The sequence below is a fragment of the Ammodytes marinus genome (genome assembly GCF_949987685.1).
Source record: "Ammodytes marinus genome assembly, chromosome: 24".
NCBI lineage: Eukaryota > Metazoa > Chordata > Actinopteri > Uranoscopiformes > Ammodytidae > Ammodytes > Ammodytes marinus.
In genome coordinates, this window is record NC_137228.1 from 7252433 (window position 1) to 7265361 (window position 12929).

General features: G+C 41.3%; 2 protein-coding genes across 2 annotated transcripts in view; both read right to left on the reverse strand.

The window, feature by feature from the left end:
- Positions 1-12929, reverse strand: part of LOC307270031 (protein jagunal homolog 1-B) — a 339870-nt gene that overhangs the window by 166068 nt on the left and 160873 nt on the right. The gene's annotated exons all lie outside the window — the stretch shown is intronic.
- On the reverse strand, positions 2664-6713 carry hpxb (hemopexin b; the record flags this gene model as incomplete). The annotated part of the gene is made up of 10 exons (XM_080052943.1): positions 2664-2890; positions 3188-3335; positions 3452-3582; positions 4018-4110; positions 4266-4481; positions 5004-5157; positions 5245-5390; positions 5908-6003; positions 6115-6140; positions 6649-6713. The coding sequence occupies 10 exons, from the start codon at positions 6711-6713 to the stop codon at positions 2664-2666; spliced, it is 1302 nt and encodes a 433-aa protein (XP_079909069.1).

Genomic DNA, 12929 nt, shown 5'->3' on the forward strand with positions numbered 1-12929 from the left:
TGTAAATGTTCATTTACCTCAGATGTTTACAGAACTGTTACTGAATAAACATTTTGTACCATATCTGTTTTCTGTCATGGTTAGCATTTAAAAAAACAACCTTTTTAGTTATTTTTTTAAATTTTATTTTCAGTTCCCCATCCACAAACTGAATTAGCTTAAAAGAGATTCAATCGACATGGACCATTCACCTCTCACAAACCGATGTCGAATCTTACCTTCACTTATCGACTCAATTCATAAACTATTTAGATAAAAGTGTGATGTAAAAATAATTCAAGTCTTTTTTTATCATCTTTCCAAAAACTTCCAATAGTTATCACATCAATGGCTTACTAAATAAGTATGTGTTGTCACAAGTTATATGTTTAAAGATAGCCCCATTTTGGACTTGGTCTAATACCAGTTCCGGATATTGGCTCTCTCCTGTTTACCAAATGCTGTTTTAAAGTCTGCTTAATGTATAATATGTGTTCATTTGGCACAGCTGTTGGTGTATGTGATTATGCAGGGACACAGCACTATGGTACCATTCAATTGTACTCGGTTCATTTCAAGGAGGAGGCTTGAAAACATTTGCGGTGAAGATGTGCCTTTAGAAAGTCATGGACTCAGCCATATTTTCCGTGGCACTTTAGCATTTTGAGTTTGAACTCCCCTCCATACACCGTTACAATGAGTCTCTGCCTGACAGGAATAACGGATGGTGAAAGGCAATGCTGGGATCTTCTGGGAATTAATTATCGTCAGGGCATGTTGGTTCTTTTGTTTTAAATTGACCTTGAACTCTGTCCTCATGAGCCACCACAATGCACTCTCACTGACCTGAAGTCAGTTACATTAACTGGAAATAGTCTCTACAACACACTGATTGGCTGATTTTTTAGGACAACAAACTAACATGACATGAAATAACAAAATAAAGCATGTTTTGCATTATCGCAGGTCCACTCCTAATATTACTTTGTGAATGTGTGTAATGAAAACTGTACGCACTATGTGTGGTGGTGTTTCTATGTGCACCTGCGCTTTGGTATGTGTGTGTGTGCGTGCGTGCGTGCGTGCGTGCGTGCGTGTGTGTGTGTGTGCGTGTGTGCGCGCGCACGTGTGTGTGTGTGTCCTCATGGCCTCGCCCATTACACTGTGCTGAGGCCAGCACTTCCTTTATGCGTGCTGAAAGTCCCAGGGATTCTGGCTGAACAAAAAGCCTCACCAGGGAGTGAAAAGGCCTTGAATGGCTGCTAATGCCGCCCGACCTCTGGACTCTTGCAGGCTGCTGCCTATGTGTCCATATAGTCCAATACCAGCATGGATTGTTTGTACAGTGTATTCATACTGTACATATATTCTATGCAGATAAATAAAAAAATTAGATATGTCAAACCTTTGCCATCGAAGGTTAGACTTTTGGCCAGTGGAAATGGAAAGCTTAGTTTTTGATGACACATAGAACATTAGGAAATAATAACTGACATTGAAATTTAAATGTACCTAAAAAATATATATATTTTCAAATAGAATTAGACATAGCCAGCACATACTGACGTTATTCAAACGAGAATGTTTGATTCTATTAACATCGAGAAGTTTGCTGTTTCTATCGGGAGTAATTCCGGCTGGGATTGTGTTGTGTCTCAGCTGGACAAGTGTTGTCACTCCTTAGTCAAGCCCTGTGCACAACTCTGAATGCCTCTTCTACTCTGCACAATGCTGCTGTTAACAATAAGGTCACATCCGTCTCAAGTTTGTTGTGCACATTTTCTGATCCAGCCTCTTTGTGGCAAGAAATAAGTTAGTTTTTTCCACCTGCAACTTCTCCAAAATTGAAGCCAGTGATGAAGAGCTTTACACACCTGCCTGGAGACCTTTTTGTTCTGAGCAGCAGCATCTCATTTTTTACTGTGATGTCCTGAGCTGTCCTACTTTGAGGCTTAATTTGCTCCGTCTATCACATCTTCTATGTCCTGTACATATGATGTGATAGACGGAGGGAATGTGATAGATTGGGGAAAAGAGACCATTTATACCATTATTCCCCCCTAATTAGACACTTAAGCAAACCTGTGGAGAATATTTGTGCTGACCGGAAAAGGCTCTTGGCGGGCACTTGAGCCTACAAAAGAGGCATTTAGACCACTTAAGTGCCCCTTTGGTGTGACATCATGGGTTAGTGTCCCGTGGTGCACTTTTAACAGTCTGGAAAACCTTTTAGAAAAAGAGTCCGGGGACATAAGACAAGACACAATTCTTAATATGAGGATGTTGATTCATTTAATCCAGGTCTGTTTTTTAAGACTGTGTCAATGCAGATGTATCATGCCCTGGACAATCTGACACTCTCATGATTGGTTATAGCAGTAACACATTCATTTGAACAGAAGGTCCTCTAGTGGCCAAACTCTGACATTACTTGAAATAAGTTCCCTCTGGACTTTGTTCTTTGTAAGTGCTTTTAATGTGGTTTCTTATCCTTACACATATGACAACATAACATATCATAAAGTTGTTTTCATGATAATCACTGAATTAAAATAAAATAACACACACACCTCCAGATGAGCTGTTTTTTCCACTTTTTATTCACCAAATAAAAGCACCACTCGACTATAACGTCCCATTGATTATTCAATTATTTGAATTAATACGATGTCATTTTACGAGTCCTAATCCTGGCATCCCAACATGGCTGAGGTGACAGCTTGTGGCACGGGGGCGATCCTGCTCATAGCCATCAACATGGGGCTTTCGTAGTGGTAATACTGCGAGCCCTTGAACAAGTTGATACCCTCTGGTCCGCACGTAGCAGCGTCGATGTCAACAAAGGGCAAGGGCAAATCCTGGGTCACGACCCTTGGCGTGGCGGTCAGGTCCACTTCAAGAACCTTCTTTCCTGTTTCAAGAAATATGCGCTTAGAGTTAGTTAATCCCTTATGGACAAACATACAGCTGATATCATTTGTTTCTTGATACATTTTTTTAAAACTTTATTTATACAGGTAAATCCCATTTCCCATAGCAGACTAATTATCTGGAGCAACTTCAAGGTTCAGTGTCTTGCTCAGGGACACTTCGACATGTGGCGGGGAGACGGGGGATCGAACAACCGACCCTGTAGTTGAGGGTCGACCGCCCTACCCACTTTGCCACAGTCGCCAACAATCTTCAAATTCAGAGTAAGCAACTTTACCTTGGATCACATGCAGTTTGTGGTCATTGTTACAGACGAATGCGGCGTCCACCAGTCCTTCAATGCCCAGCTCCTCCTTCAGGGTTTTAGGGTAGCCTTCGATCAGTGTGTAGTGAGCAGCTGACTTGTAGATGTACACCTGGTCACCCTGCAAGGGTTTGGCAGAAAAGAGGGAGGAATTTTTTTTTAAGGCTTCAAAAACTTAAAGACACTGCTCAAGTATTCTACTGAAAGCCGGAAGAATTTGTGATTTGAAAGGTGGACCTTGATCAAGTAAAGTTTCTCTGCGTAGGAAAAGACAGCATCCACCCCGCTGGTCACCTCCTTCCACCCCCTGGTGATGGGGAATGCGTGGAGGCCGTCGCGCTGTGTGTCCAGACGCATGTACATGGGGCCTGAGGAGATTGAACTGAAGTCTTAGTGAGAGCCTCGTAGCAAGCTCCAAAGAAATCAACGAAAGGCAAAGTCTGACGTAATGGTAGACTTGGTGCTGCTTATTCACTTTATTGCGGAGTTAGAGGAGAAGATACTCATGTTAATGACTGAGGAATTAAGTTAAAGTCAGCAGGCAATTAGCTTAGCTTAGCACAAAGGCTGAAAGCAAAGGGAAACAGCTGAATGTCAGTAGTTTGTTGTTATTTCACATTGGAGAGTTATGGTTTTACAGGGAGAAACTCTTTGTGTCTCCTTTAAGGCTTCATGATAAGCTAAGCTAATCACCTCCGGGTTCTACATACATACTATACTATAGCCTACTTCATATATTTAAGTTCTCTGCAAGAAAAAAATTATTTGAAAGATTAGGCCTACTTATTTTTTTTAATCTTTACCTGCAAAGAAATAGGTTTTGCCTGCGTCGTCAGTGGTGATGGCATCAATTTTGATCTCACTGCACTTCACAGGTTTTGTGTCGCCTCCATGACCTGTAGTCAAATAACAAAGAAGGTCACACAATCACCTGAAAGTACACTATCAAAAATAAAATAAATTTCACATTTTTGGACAAAATAATTAAAAAAATGTCAACAAGAAATGGCCTTTTTATTATTTTCTTTTTTTGCTTGATGGACCCACTCACCAAAGAAGGGGCAGTTCATGAAGTATCTGCGGGCGTCTTTAGGATAGACACCGGCGCTCATCTCTCCGGATACAGGGTGGAACCTGGTGAAGTTGTGTCCATGGAAACAGTAGTAGTGCTCCAGCCAGCGCAGAGCAGAGGTGCAGACTGGCAGGTGGTCCCACGTCTTGGTCTTCACTGTCTTTGTGCTAATATCATAAACATGCACATCATGTCCTGTGTGTGGGGAAAGATGATTAGTTACTATGTGCTCATTATTTAATGTATCCTTAATAATCAATTCATCAATCATTATCTACATAGGCCTTTGTCATATCATAATCTTAAATTATAGATATGAATTACTACTACGCGCAGAGTTCAAAATATTGAACTTTTTACGCTCCTATGCGTGATGCTTAGCTGCGTTAGCCAATCAGCTTGGAGAATGACCCGACGTCACATACATACATCGGCATGGATTCCTGGTTAATTCAGTGAATATGTAGGCTATGGCTGTGCTTTAGCCGATAAACCAGTTAGCGCCGGATAGCATTAGTTAAGGCGCTTGAAAAGTGACAATATTTACTCCTGCTGTAGTTATTTCCCTCCACTAGGGGGCAGCAGTACCTTACAGTACGTGTGATCGCTTTTCATTATTCGCTTCCTTCATTTTAAACATGTTGTCATGGTTTTACAGCTTGATTATAGTCTTGCTTTTGCGAGGTGGATATTTCTGTAGTGATTGGAAACACACACCCTTGAAGAACAGAACTGAGTTTTCCATGCACTCTCCCTTGGGACACTCCACAGCAGCATCCAGGTGAGCGGGCACTCCTGGGAACTCTTCCGAGATGTCTTTGGGATAGCCGTCCTCCAGAGTGTGGTTGTGATAGTTGAACACTTTGTCATCCTACATTTAATAGCACAGAAGGTTCAGGTCAGCTCATCCCTTCCTTGTCTTTTTTACAGAAAATGAAAGTTTATTGAAGAATCATACTAGGAAGAAATAGGTGTGATAATGGTCTTCATGTTGCATGCGGAAGGCAGCGTCAACATGGCCGATGCCATGCATGTCGTCTAGCTCCTTGAAGAGGTCATTGGAGAGCTTAGCTGGACCATGGTAATCGTTCCACAGGTGAGCCCCTGAAGAGAATATGTCAGAGGCTATTCATTAGATTGCAATCATAATTTATTCAGTTTGGAAAAAGGCACAAAATGCTATTTGAATACTCCCATGGAAAGATGATGCTCCTCATTCTAAAACGCTTAAAGCTAAAGATACCATCATGACATTTTGCTAGTTGATCACATACATTAAAATAATCTTTTTTTGTATTACAAATGTATTACATTTTTGAGTAAATATGCAAATTTGACAATATCAAATTAAAATTTGTACAATTGAATCTCAAATCTAGATGATGGATTAAGCCAAAGTTAAAATCTGTATTTCCTTTTTACAACATATTATAGTCCAGAAATGTTACAGAACATTTATTTTTTTATTTTATAAATCAAAAAATACAATGTACAAATCCTTCTGTCAGCCTTCAGAATAGTGGTTGGCATTTTATGTAGAAAAGTTTAATGATTGCCAAGCCCTTGTAAAAAAAAAAAAAATCTAAAAAAAACTAAACTCTTTATTAAGAATTTTGCAAACCTTTGAAGTATAAAGTTTTTCCGTTATCGTCTAGCGTGGTGGCATCAAACTCAAGACCATCGCAACGTTTTGGCAGATCAGCATTGGCATCTCCATCTTTATTTCAGAGTTAGAACATAGAGATAGAAAATAATATGTAACTTACTCACTTTAATTATGGACAACTTAGTCAGAAATGAAGCGTTGTGAATTCATAAAAAAACCCACCAACTACTGGTGCATCATCTGGGGGCCTGTTGATGATAAAAGACAGATTTATATTTTCTTTCTGCAGTTTGCATTTCCCCCAAAAAATGCTTGAGTCATGCAAAGAGGGGGCGGGTCAATCAATGACGGACCAACATGGATTGTTTCACTTTTCATGACTCTGCACTTTTGTGTTTGTTCAATTGATCCAACCGTTGACCTTTGTGAAATAGCAAATAGAGTGATGAAATGACCAGTGACTTGTACATTTGCTCTGCTATGGTCAAACATATAAGAGAAGAAAGCAGAAAAGTAGAAATAATCCCAAACCTTTACAGTGGGTGGCTAAAATAACAGGGACACCTTACAGTTTTTAACTAATCAAATTCAACTGATAAAAATAACCATAGCTCCACTCAGAAACAGGAAAGGTACCGGTACACGATTAATGTATTTGTATTATATAAGATATTTTGTTGTGTATGCTCTAATCAGGAATTTATTGAATCTAAAATAGACTTGACTAGAGGAATAGAGGAGTTCATGTATACTCACGCAGGCGCTCCATTAGTGAGGGAAAGTGCCAGGCACAGAAATAGAGTTTTGGTGAACTGCTCCATGCTGACTGGTCCCAGAGCTGTGGCTGTGTAGGGGCTGAACCTGCACTTTTATTCTGAAATGTGTGTGTGGGTGGACCAGTTATGACACCATGTGTGTGTTTGTGTTTGCATTGCCATACCGTTGGGATTTCACTTGTTGCAAAATGGGGCTTTGGAATGACCATTTACAGTCATTCTTTACAATTTACTCATTCAGGGATATCTTTATCTTGCAAACATATCATATTATGTTCAGTAACTGCTTACAAATGAACTTATTGAACTGTTCTGTTAACATGTTACCAACTGTGTTTGGCAAATACAAGTCAGTATCAGTATGTTCCCTTTTTTGTTTGGTGAAAGACATTTCTGGGAATGAAGACATGTTTGCACATACATACAGTACATGCAGGGCCGCCCATAAGGGGTAGAAAGTGGGAAGGCTTTCTAGGGCCCAGCCACTTGGGGGGCCCATGGTCTTTGGAAGCCAAGAACCTAACCAAGCTAAACTTTATTTTTAGGTTTTTAGATATTTATGTCAATATCTATTCAAAGTTGGGTGTTTACACAGAGCCGCGGCTCTGCTTACGGCCATTTAAAAAGCAGTAGAAAAGCAGAAGTGTTCAAAATGTTTCAGATTGAGCACATCGGAGTGTAACTGTTTCAAACATAATCCATCCTATAAACCCTTTGTGTGCCAAATCGTGACAAGATTGGGTTTTGATATAAAACAGTTTTGTCTGGATTATATTTCCTGAGTCGTCCCTGCTCACGGAAAACACATGTAGGCCTACCTGGTGTCGTTGTGAAAAGTATTTGGACCCCATGAAAAAACAGGTTGGGTACCTTTTGTAGTTCTTCTACATTCCATAGTTACGATGTAATTTTCCTGAGTCTACAAACAGGTTTAAATTCTAAAGTCTTCAGGTTGACACGGCCAGCCAGGTCTGACCAGTTTTTCAGAAACCTGGCCAATTGATCAACCAGCCGGGTCATACCCAGGCCTGCCCACACAAATGGCTGGGCCCCTGAAAACCTCCAGTCAATGGGCCCCCCTTACCCATTACTCCTATCAACAATGAGTGTGAGTGCGCTCATCCCTCAATAAACACATACATGTATTTGTAGAGAGACTAACTATCTTATCAACCAGGGACTTGCAGGGACAGTTGGGGGAGCAAGGGCTCATTATTATTTTAAAATAGAAGCACATTTCTGACTTCGCCCAGCATACCAATTTATTTTGATTCCCTTACACTCACACAATTGTTTAACAGATCAACAGATCAACAGATCTCTACAAAATAATCAGTTCACACAGAGACATTGTTCTTCTTTAGTATTCACTGAAGCAAACTGTTATTTCACAATTTGCATGTTTTCTATGCTACTAGTTTCTGGTAAGATACATTTACACTAATTGACTGCACCAAATATTGCACTTTTTTGTATTTCTGCATTAAATCATTTGAAATCTTGTGGTGGTATTGTTGAAACAAATAACACTTAAAAAACAACATCAACAACAAATTCTTCACACACAAATGAAAAAAGGCGGTTCTCTACATGAATAACCAAACCAACCTACCCTCAAAACTATAAAGTTGGCCTATGTTTGGTTGCAACATTTAGGCTTAGTTCATTCTGCTCTCATCACTGCAACAACACTGAAATCATTACAAAAAAAGTTCTTAATCTTTGAACTCAAATCTGTCCCTTCAATTATTTCCAACTTATTTGTGCCTTGTGTCTTTCTTTGCGTAAATAACTTTTTAGGTCTATTTTTATTTTTAGAAACAATACAGAAAGCAGGACCTTGGTGGTTGCAATGATTAAAACAGGATGATGCTGCTCGTCAGCTTCATTGTGGTAGGACCCGGTTTGGTTAAGTGAAAACTAAAGAAGAACAATGTCTCTGTGTTAACTGATTATTTATAGAGATCTGTTGATCTGTTAAACAATTTTGTGAGTGTAAGGGAATCAAAATAAATTGGTAGGTATGCTGGGCTAAGTCAGAAATGTGCTACTATTTTAAAATAATAATGAGCCCTTGCTCCCCCAACTGTCCCTGCAAGTCCCTGGTTGGTAAGATAGTTAGTCTCTCTACAAATACATGTATGTGTTTATTGAGGGCTGAGCGCACTCACACTCATTGTTGATAGGAGTAATGGGTAAGGGGGGCCCATTGACTGGAGGTTTTCAGGGGCCCAGCCATTTGTGTGGGCAGGCCTGAGTACATGGACACAACAGAATAACTAGGTCAAGGCTAATGATCTGCATTTGAGCAAGTGTGTTAAGGTGTGTTGAGGCATTAGCTAGAGGAACAACAAAATCAAGCAAAATTAGATTTAGACCAACGTTTAATTTTTTTTCTTCAAGAAATTGACTCTACAAAAATCATTAAGCCTATCCTTAGATTATGCCAACTACACTAGTTACACTGAAACTTCAATTTCTTTTTCAATTTCAATTTAATTAATTAATGTTCACACAATATCATTCAGATACACAGTATTGTGGGCTTTCACGCTTTACTGTAGATTAATTCGAAAACATAAGAAACACTCAAGGGTAATTTAAAAGAAAGCATTAGTACTATTATCCACTACTTGTATCTATTATATTGAATACATGTCATTTTATTTTACTAATCATCTACTTTTTCCTTGCATCTACTGATTATCATAATGGAAAATAAAACATAAGGTACTATCACTATTTTCAAAATCTCATCAATCTTGATGTTATCAAATTGAAGCTGGAAGGAGGTAGGGGCTGTAAATTTCACTCAAATAAACTCACATTATAAATTTCCAAGGATATTGCAGAACGCTATTGCAGATTTAATCTCAATTAATCACAGCATTAGTCTTAACTCTGCCTTCATCCTCTGTGTTTTACTTGTAGCGATAGATCTTGATACAATGATTCATGCTGTCTGACACAACCATGTGGCCATCGGGAAGCAGCGCCAGTCCCCTTGGGCTACTCAGGTTATCAGTCACCAGGGGCCAGCCAACTCCTTCAGATGGGTAGAGAAGAACACGGTGGTGCTGTTTGCCCCAGTCTGCCACTAGGACATCCCCATCACTGTCGATACAGAGCCCCCAAGGGCAGGTCAGAACAGGCCCCAGGCCAGAGCACACTCCCACAATGTGAATAGTGTTCCAGCCAGGTTCCAGGACCCGGATGCATGGCGGACGTCCAGTCTCATTTCCTCTTTCAGATACTGCCATGAGCCCAGTGGCGAGACAAGCAGCCACCAGATAGGGTCTGTGGTAACCGGTCACCACTGTTCGCTCCAATCTGGCCCCGTTTTTGGGTTCCAGCTTCAGGGATGTTAGGGTGCCACGCTTGATATCAGCGACCAGGAACTCATCTTGACGAGTAACAGTCACCCCTCTGGGGGCATCCAGCTCTTCATTGGTGCAACCAGTCAATGTGCCTCCAAACGTTTGAAGGAGGCGTCCATGACGGCTGAACACTAACAAGGCTCGTTCCGCGGCACAGGTCATGGCGATGAGGCCCTTTGAATTCACAGCCACGTCAAAGTAGTTGCAGATGCGGGAACACCTTTCTGAACCTGAAGGCGACACCTGCTGTACAACATTCTTCTGGGGATCAGTCACCTGAATGCGGGCATTTCCACAATCCACCACAAATAACTGCCCTCTGACAGTTGCATGGACGCCACTTGGTAGGTTGAAGTCAGCGCGACCGGATCCTTGTTTTCCAAACTGTTTGACCAGATAGGCTGAGTCAAATGCAGTTGAACCACCCTCTTCCCCTAGTTCCCTTAACGCTGAAACATCTCTGGCTGTATTGTCCTTGCTGTATTGCTGTGATTCCTTGATTTGGTGCAGTTTGTCTCCTTCAATGGCTGACATGGACAGGGATCTGCTCACAAGGTTAGAACTTGTAATACGAGTCTGGGATCTGGATTGTCGTTCATCAGAACTCATTGTGTTCATGTCAGATTCCGTGCTTTTTCCTTGGCTTTTTTCAAGAGTTGAAGGTTCAGAGGCCAGACGCATTCTGTTGACCTTCCTGATTCCTTTACGCTCACCCTGGTCACCATTAATCAGAGGACGAAGTTTACCTGAGAGGTCAGCAGTAGATACTGAGCGGCAGCGCTCTTGCTTGAAGGATTCATTAACTGGAGTATTCACAGTAAAGGTGTAGCAAGAATCCTCACTGTCAACTGGGGACGGAGGGCTTCCATTGTCCCAAGAAGATTCCTTTGAAGTCTTTTTCTTGGATAAGGTGTGGTGAGAGAGTGTAGGACTGTACCTGGAGAGTGAACCTTTGCGCCTGGTCTTTGGAGATATAGTCACATCACTGCTTCTTTCATCAGTTTCTTCAGGAGGGCAGGATGGTTCTTCACGTGAGACAAAGACAAGGGCCTTTTGCTTCTTCTTCAGGATTGAGCGTCTCTTTGTTCCATTTGTTCTGCCATCAGATTCGTCAGCTTCAGATTCGCCCTGACTGGAGACTGGTGGGATAGCAAGGAAAAGGTCTGGCCCTTGTGTGTCTGAACACACAGACTCCATTTCCTCTTCTTGGGATGACTCAGATACACCACGATGTCTTGGTATGGGGGACTTTAAGGAGGGGGATTTGAGCTCATCCTCATTCTCTGTAGAGCTTGACAGTCGCAGTTTCCGGACAACGCGCTTGTCCCCACTTTTTGCCTTATTGCTCTCCTCCGGAGTGTGCCTTTGGCCTGCTCTGTTTGATTGTGGCTCCTTTCGAATTTCAAGCGGGGTAATGTTTGTAAATGCTTTGTCCCCTGAGTGCAAGGCACACTTTTGTCCTTGGACACCACAGACACCAATTGGGTAGGTCATACCTTGCTCACGAACATCAATTTCCCCTAAGTTTAAGGTCTTGGACCAAGCGCTTGGTAGGAAACTGACCCTTTTCATTGTAATAGATATTTCCCAAGGTTGTGTGGCCTCAGCCACTCCTCTTTGCAGCTGATTTTTGTTGGATCCACTAGCAGTACTGCCAGATCTTTTTATTTGCTCCTTTAGTTGTACAATTTTTCTGAGTTGCTGGTCAACAAGTGATTGCATAACTCGCACCCCTGCAGCATTCTCCCTCTTCACCTGACTAAGGTGCCTCTGGGCCTCCCTGTGGTCCTGCTCAACCTTCTCAAGAAGCCGACGCTCCTCCCTCTGAGCTGCAATCACTGCATTGTCCAGCTCACGGTTCACCTCCTCCACTTCAGCCTGCTGCCGCTCCCTGAGACTCTGCAGTTCTCGTTCTCCTTGCTCCAGGTTGGACAGGGCCTGAGTCACCCAGGGAAGCGGTTCAGTAAGAGAGATGGGTGTGAAGATGGATCCCCTTGGGGTGAAGGTTAGGGGAGTTGGGGAAGTCTCATCTCTCTGTTTTTGGGTGCTGTGTGTCAGCAAGGCTGTGAACCCAAGAAGGGCTCTTCTCTCTGAATAAGACCGTGTTAACATTGTGGATAGTAGATTTTAACAATCCTTTTGTCAAATGGGGATTCACTTTTCACTTCTTTTGGATCTGTAAAGGCAAGAACATGCACAGAAAAATGGGTATCATCATACCCAGGTTGACAAAAACCTCTTCAAAAATGATATATAGATATTAGATTATATACTTAAATGCTTTTTCAAAATTCTAAATGAACAACTTAAGGCTTTCAGTTTAAAATGAAATGTCCAGCTTTGGAAAGAAGTGACACTGCACTTCATCTACAACGTTTGAGAAAATGTGAAACAAATGAAATGCAATCATTTGTAATGTTTCCAAATCAAATCTTCCGTCATCCAGGAAATCTATTTGACCTACCTGTTGATTCAGGTGTATCATATTAACGCTGTGAAGACCTTGTCTGCAACTTTATCTATCTCACACAATATTCAGTTTCTAACTAGAATCTAAAGAGCTCTCAGGTAACCACTGTCCTATTTTCCTGAAGTCAGCGCTGTATTCAGACTTAAACACCATTGGTTTTTACTGATCATTACAAGCATTGGATGTTCTTCAACACTTTGATTAGGCACGTTTAATTTTTCTATTGAGCAAATATTTTGGATTAGGAAAAGCATGGCATACTTCTTCATCTAAATCATGTTATTTGAAAAATTCTCACTCATCATAAAACTTCAACAGTCTCAAATAGTTGCTTCCGCCCAAAGCACAGACCCTTATTGTCACTCTCGGTGGAAAAGGCAGCGCTTATCTGCTCGAGGCATTGAAACTGAACTC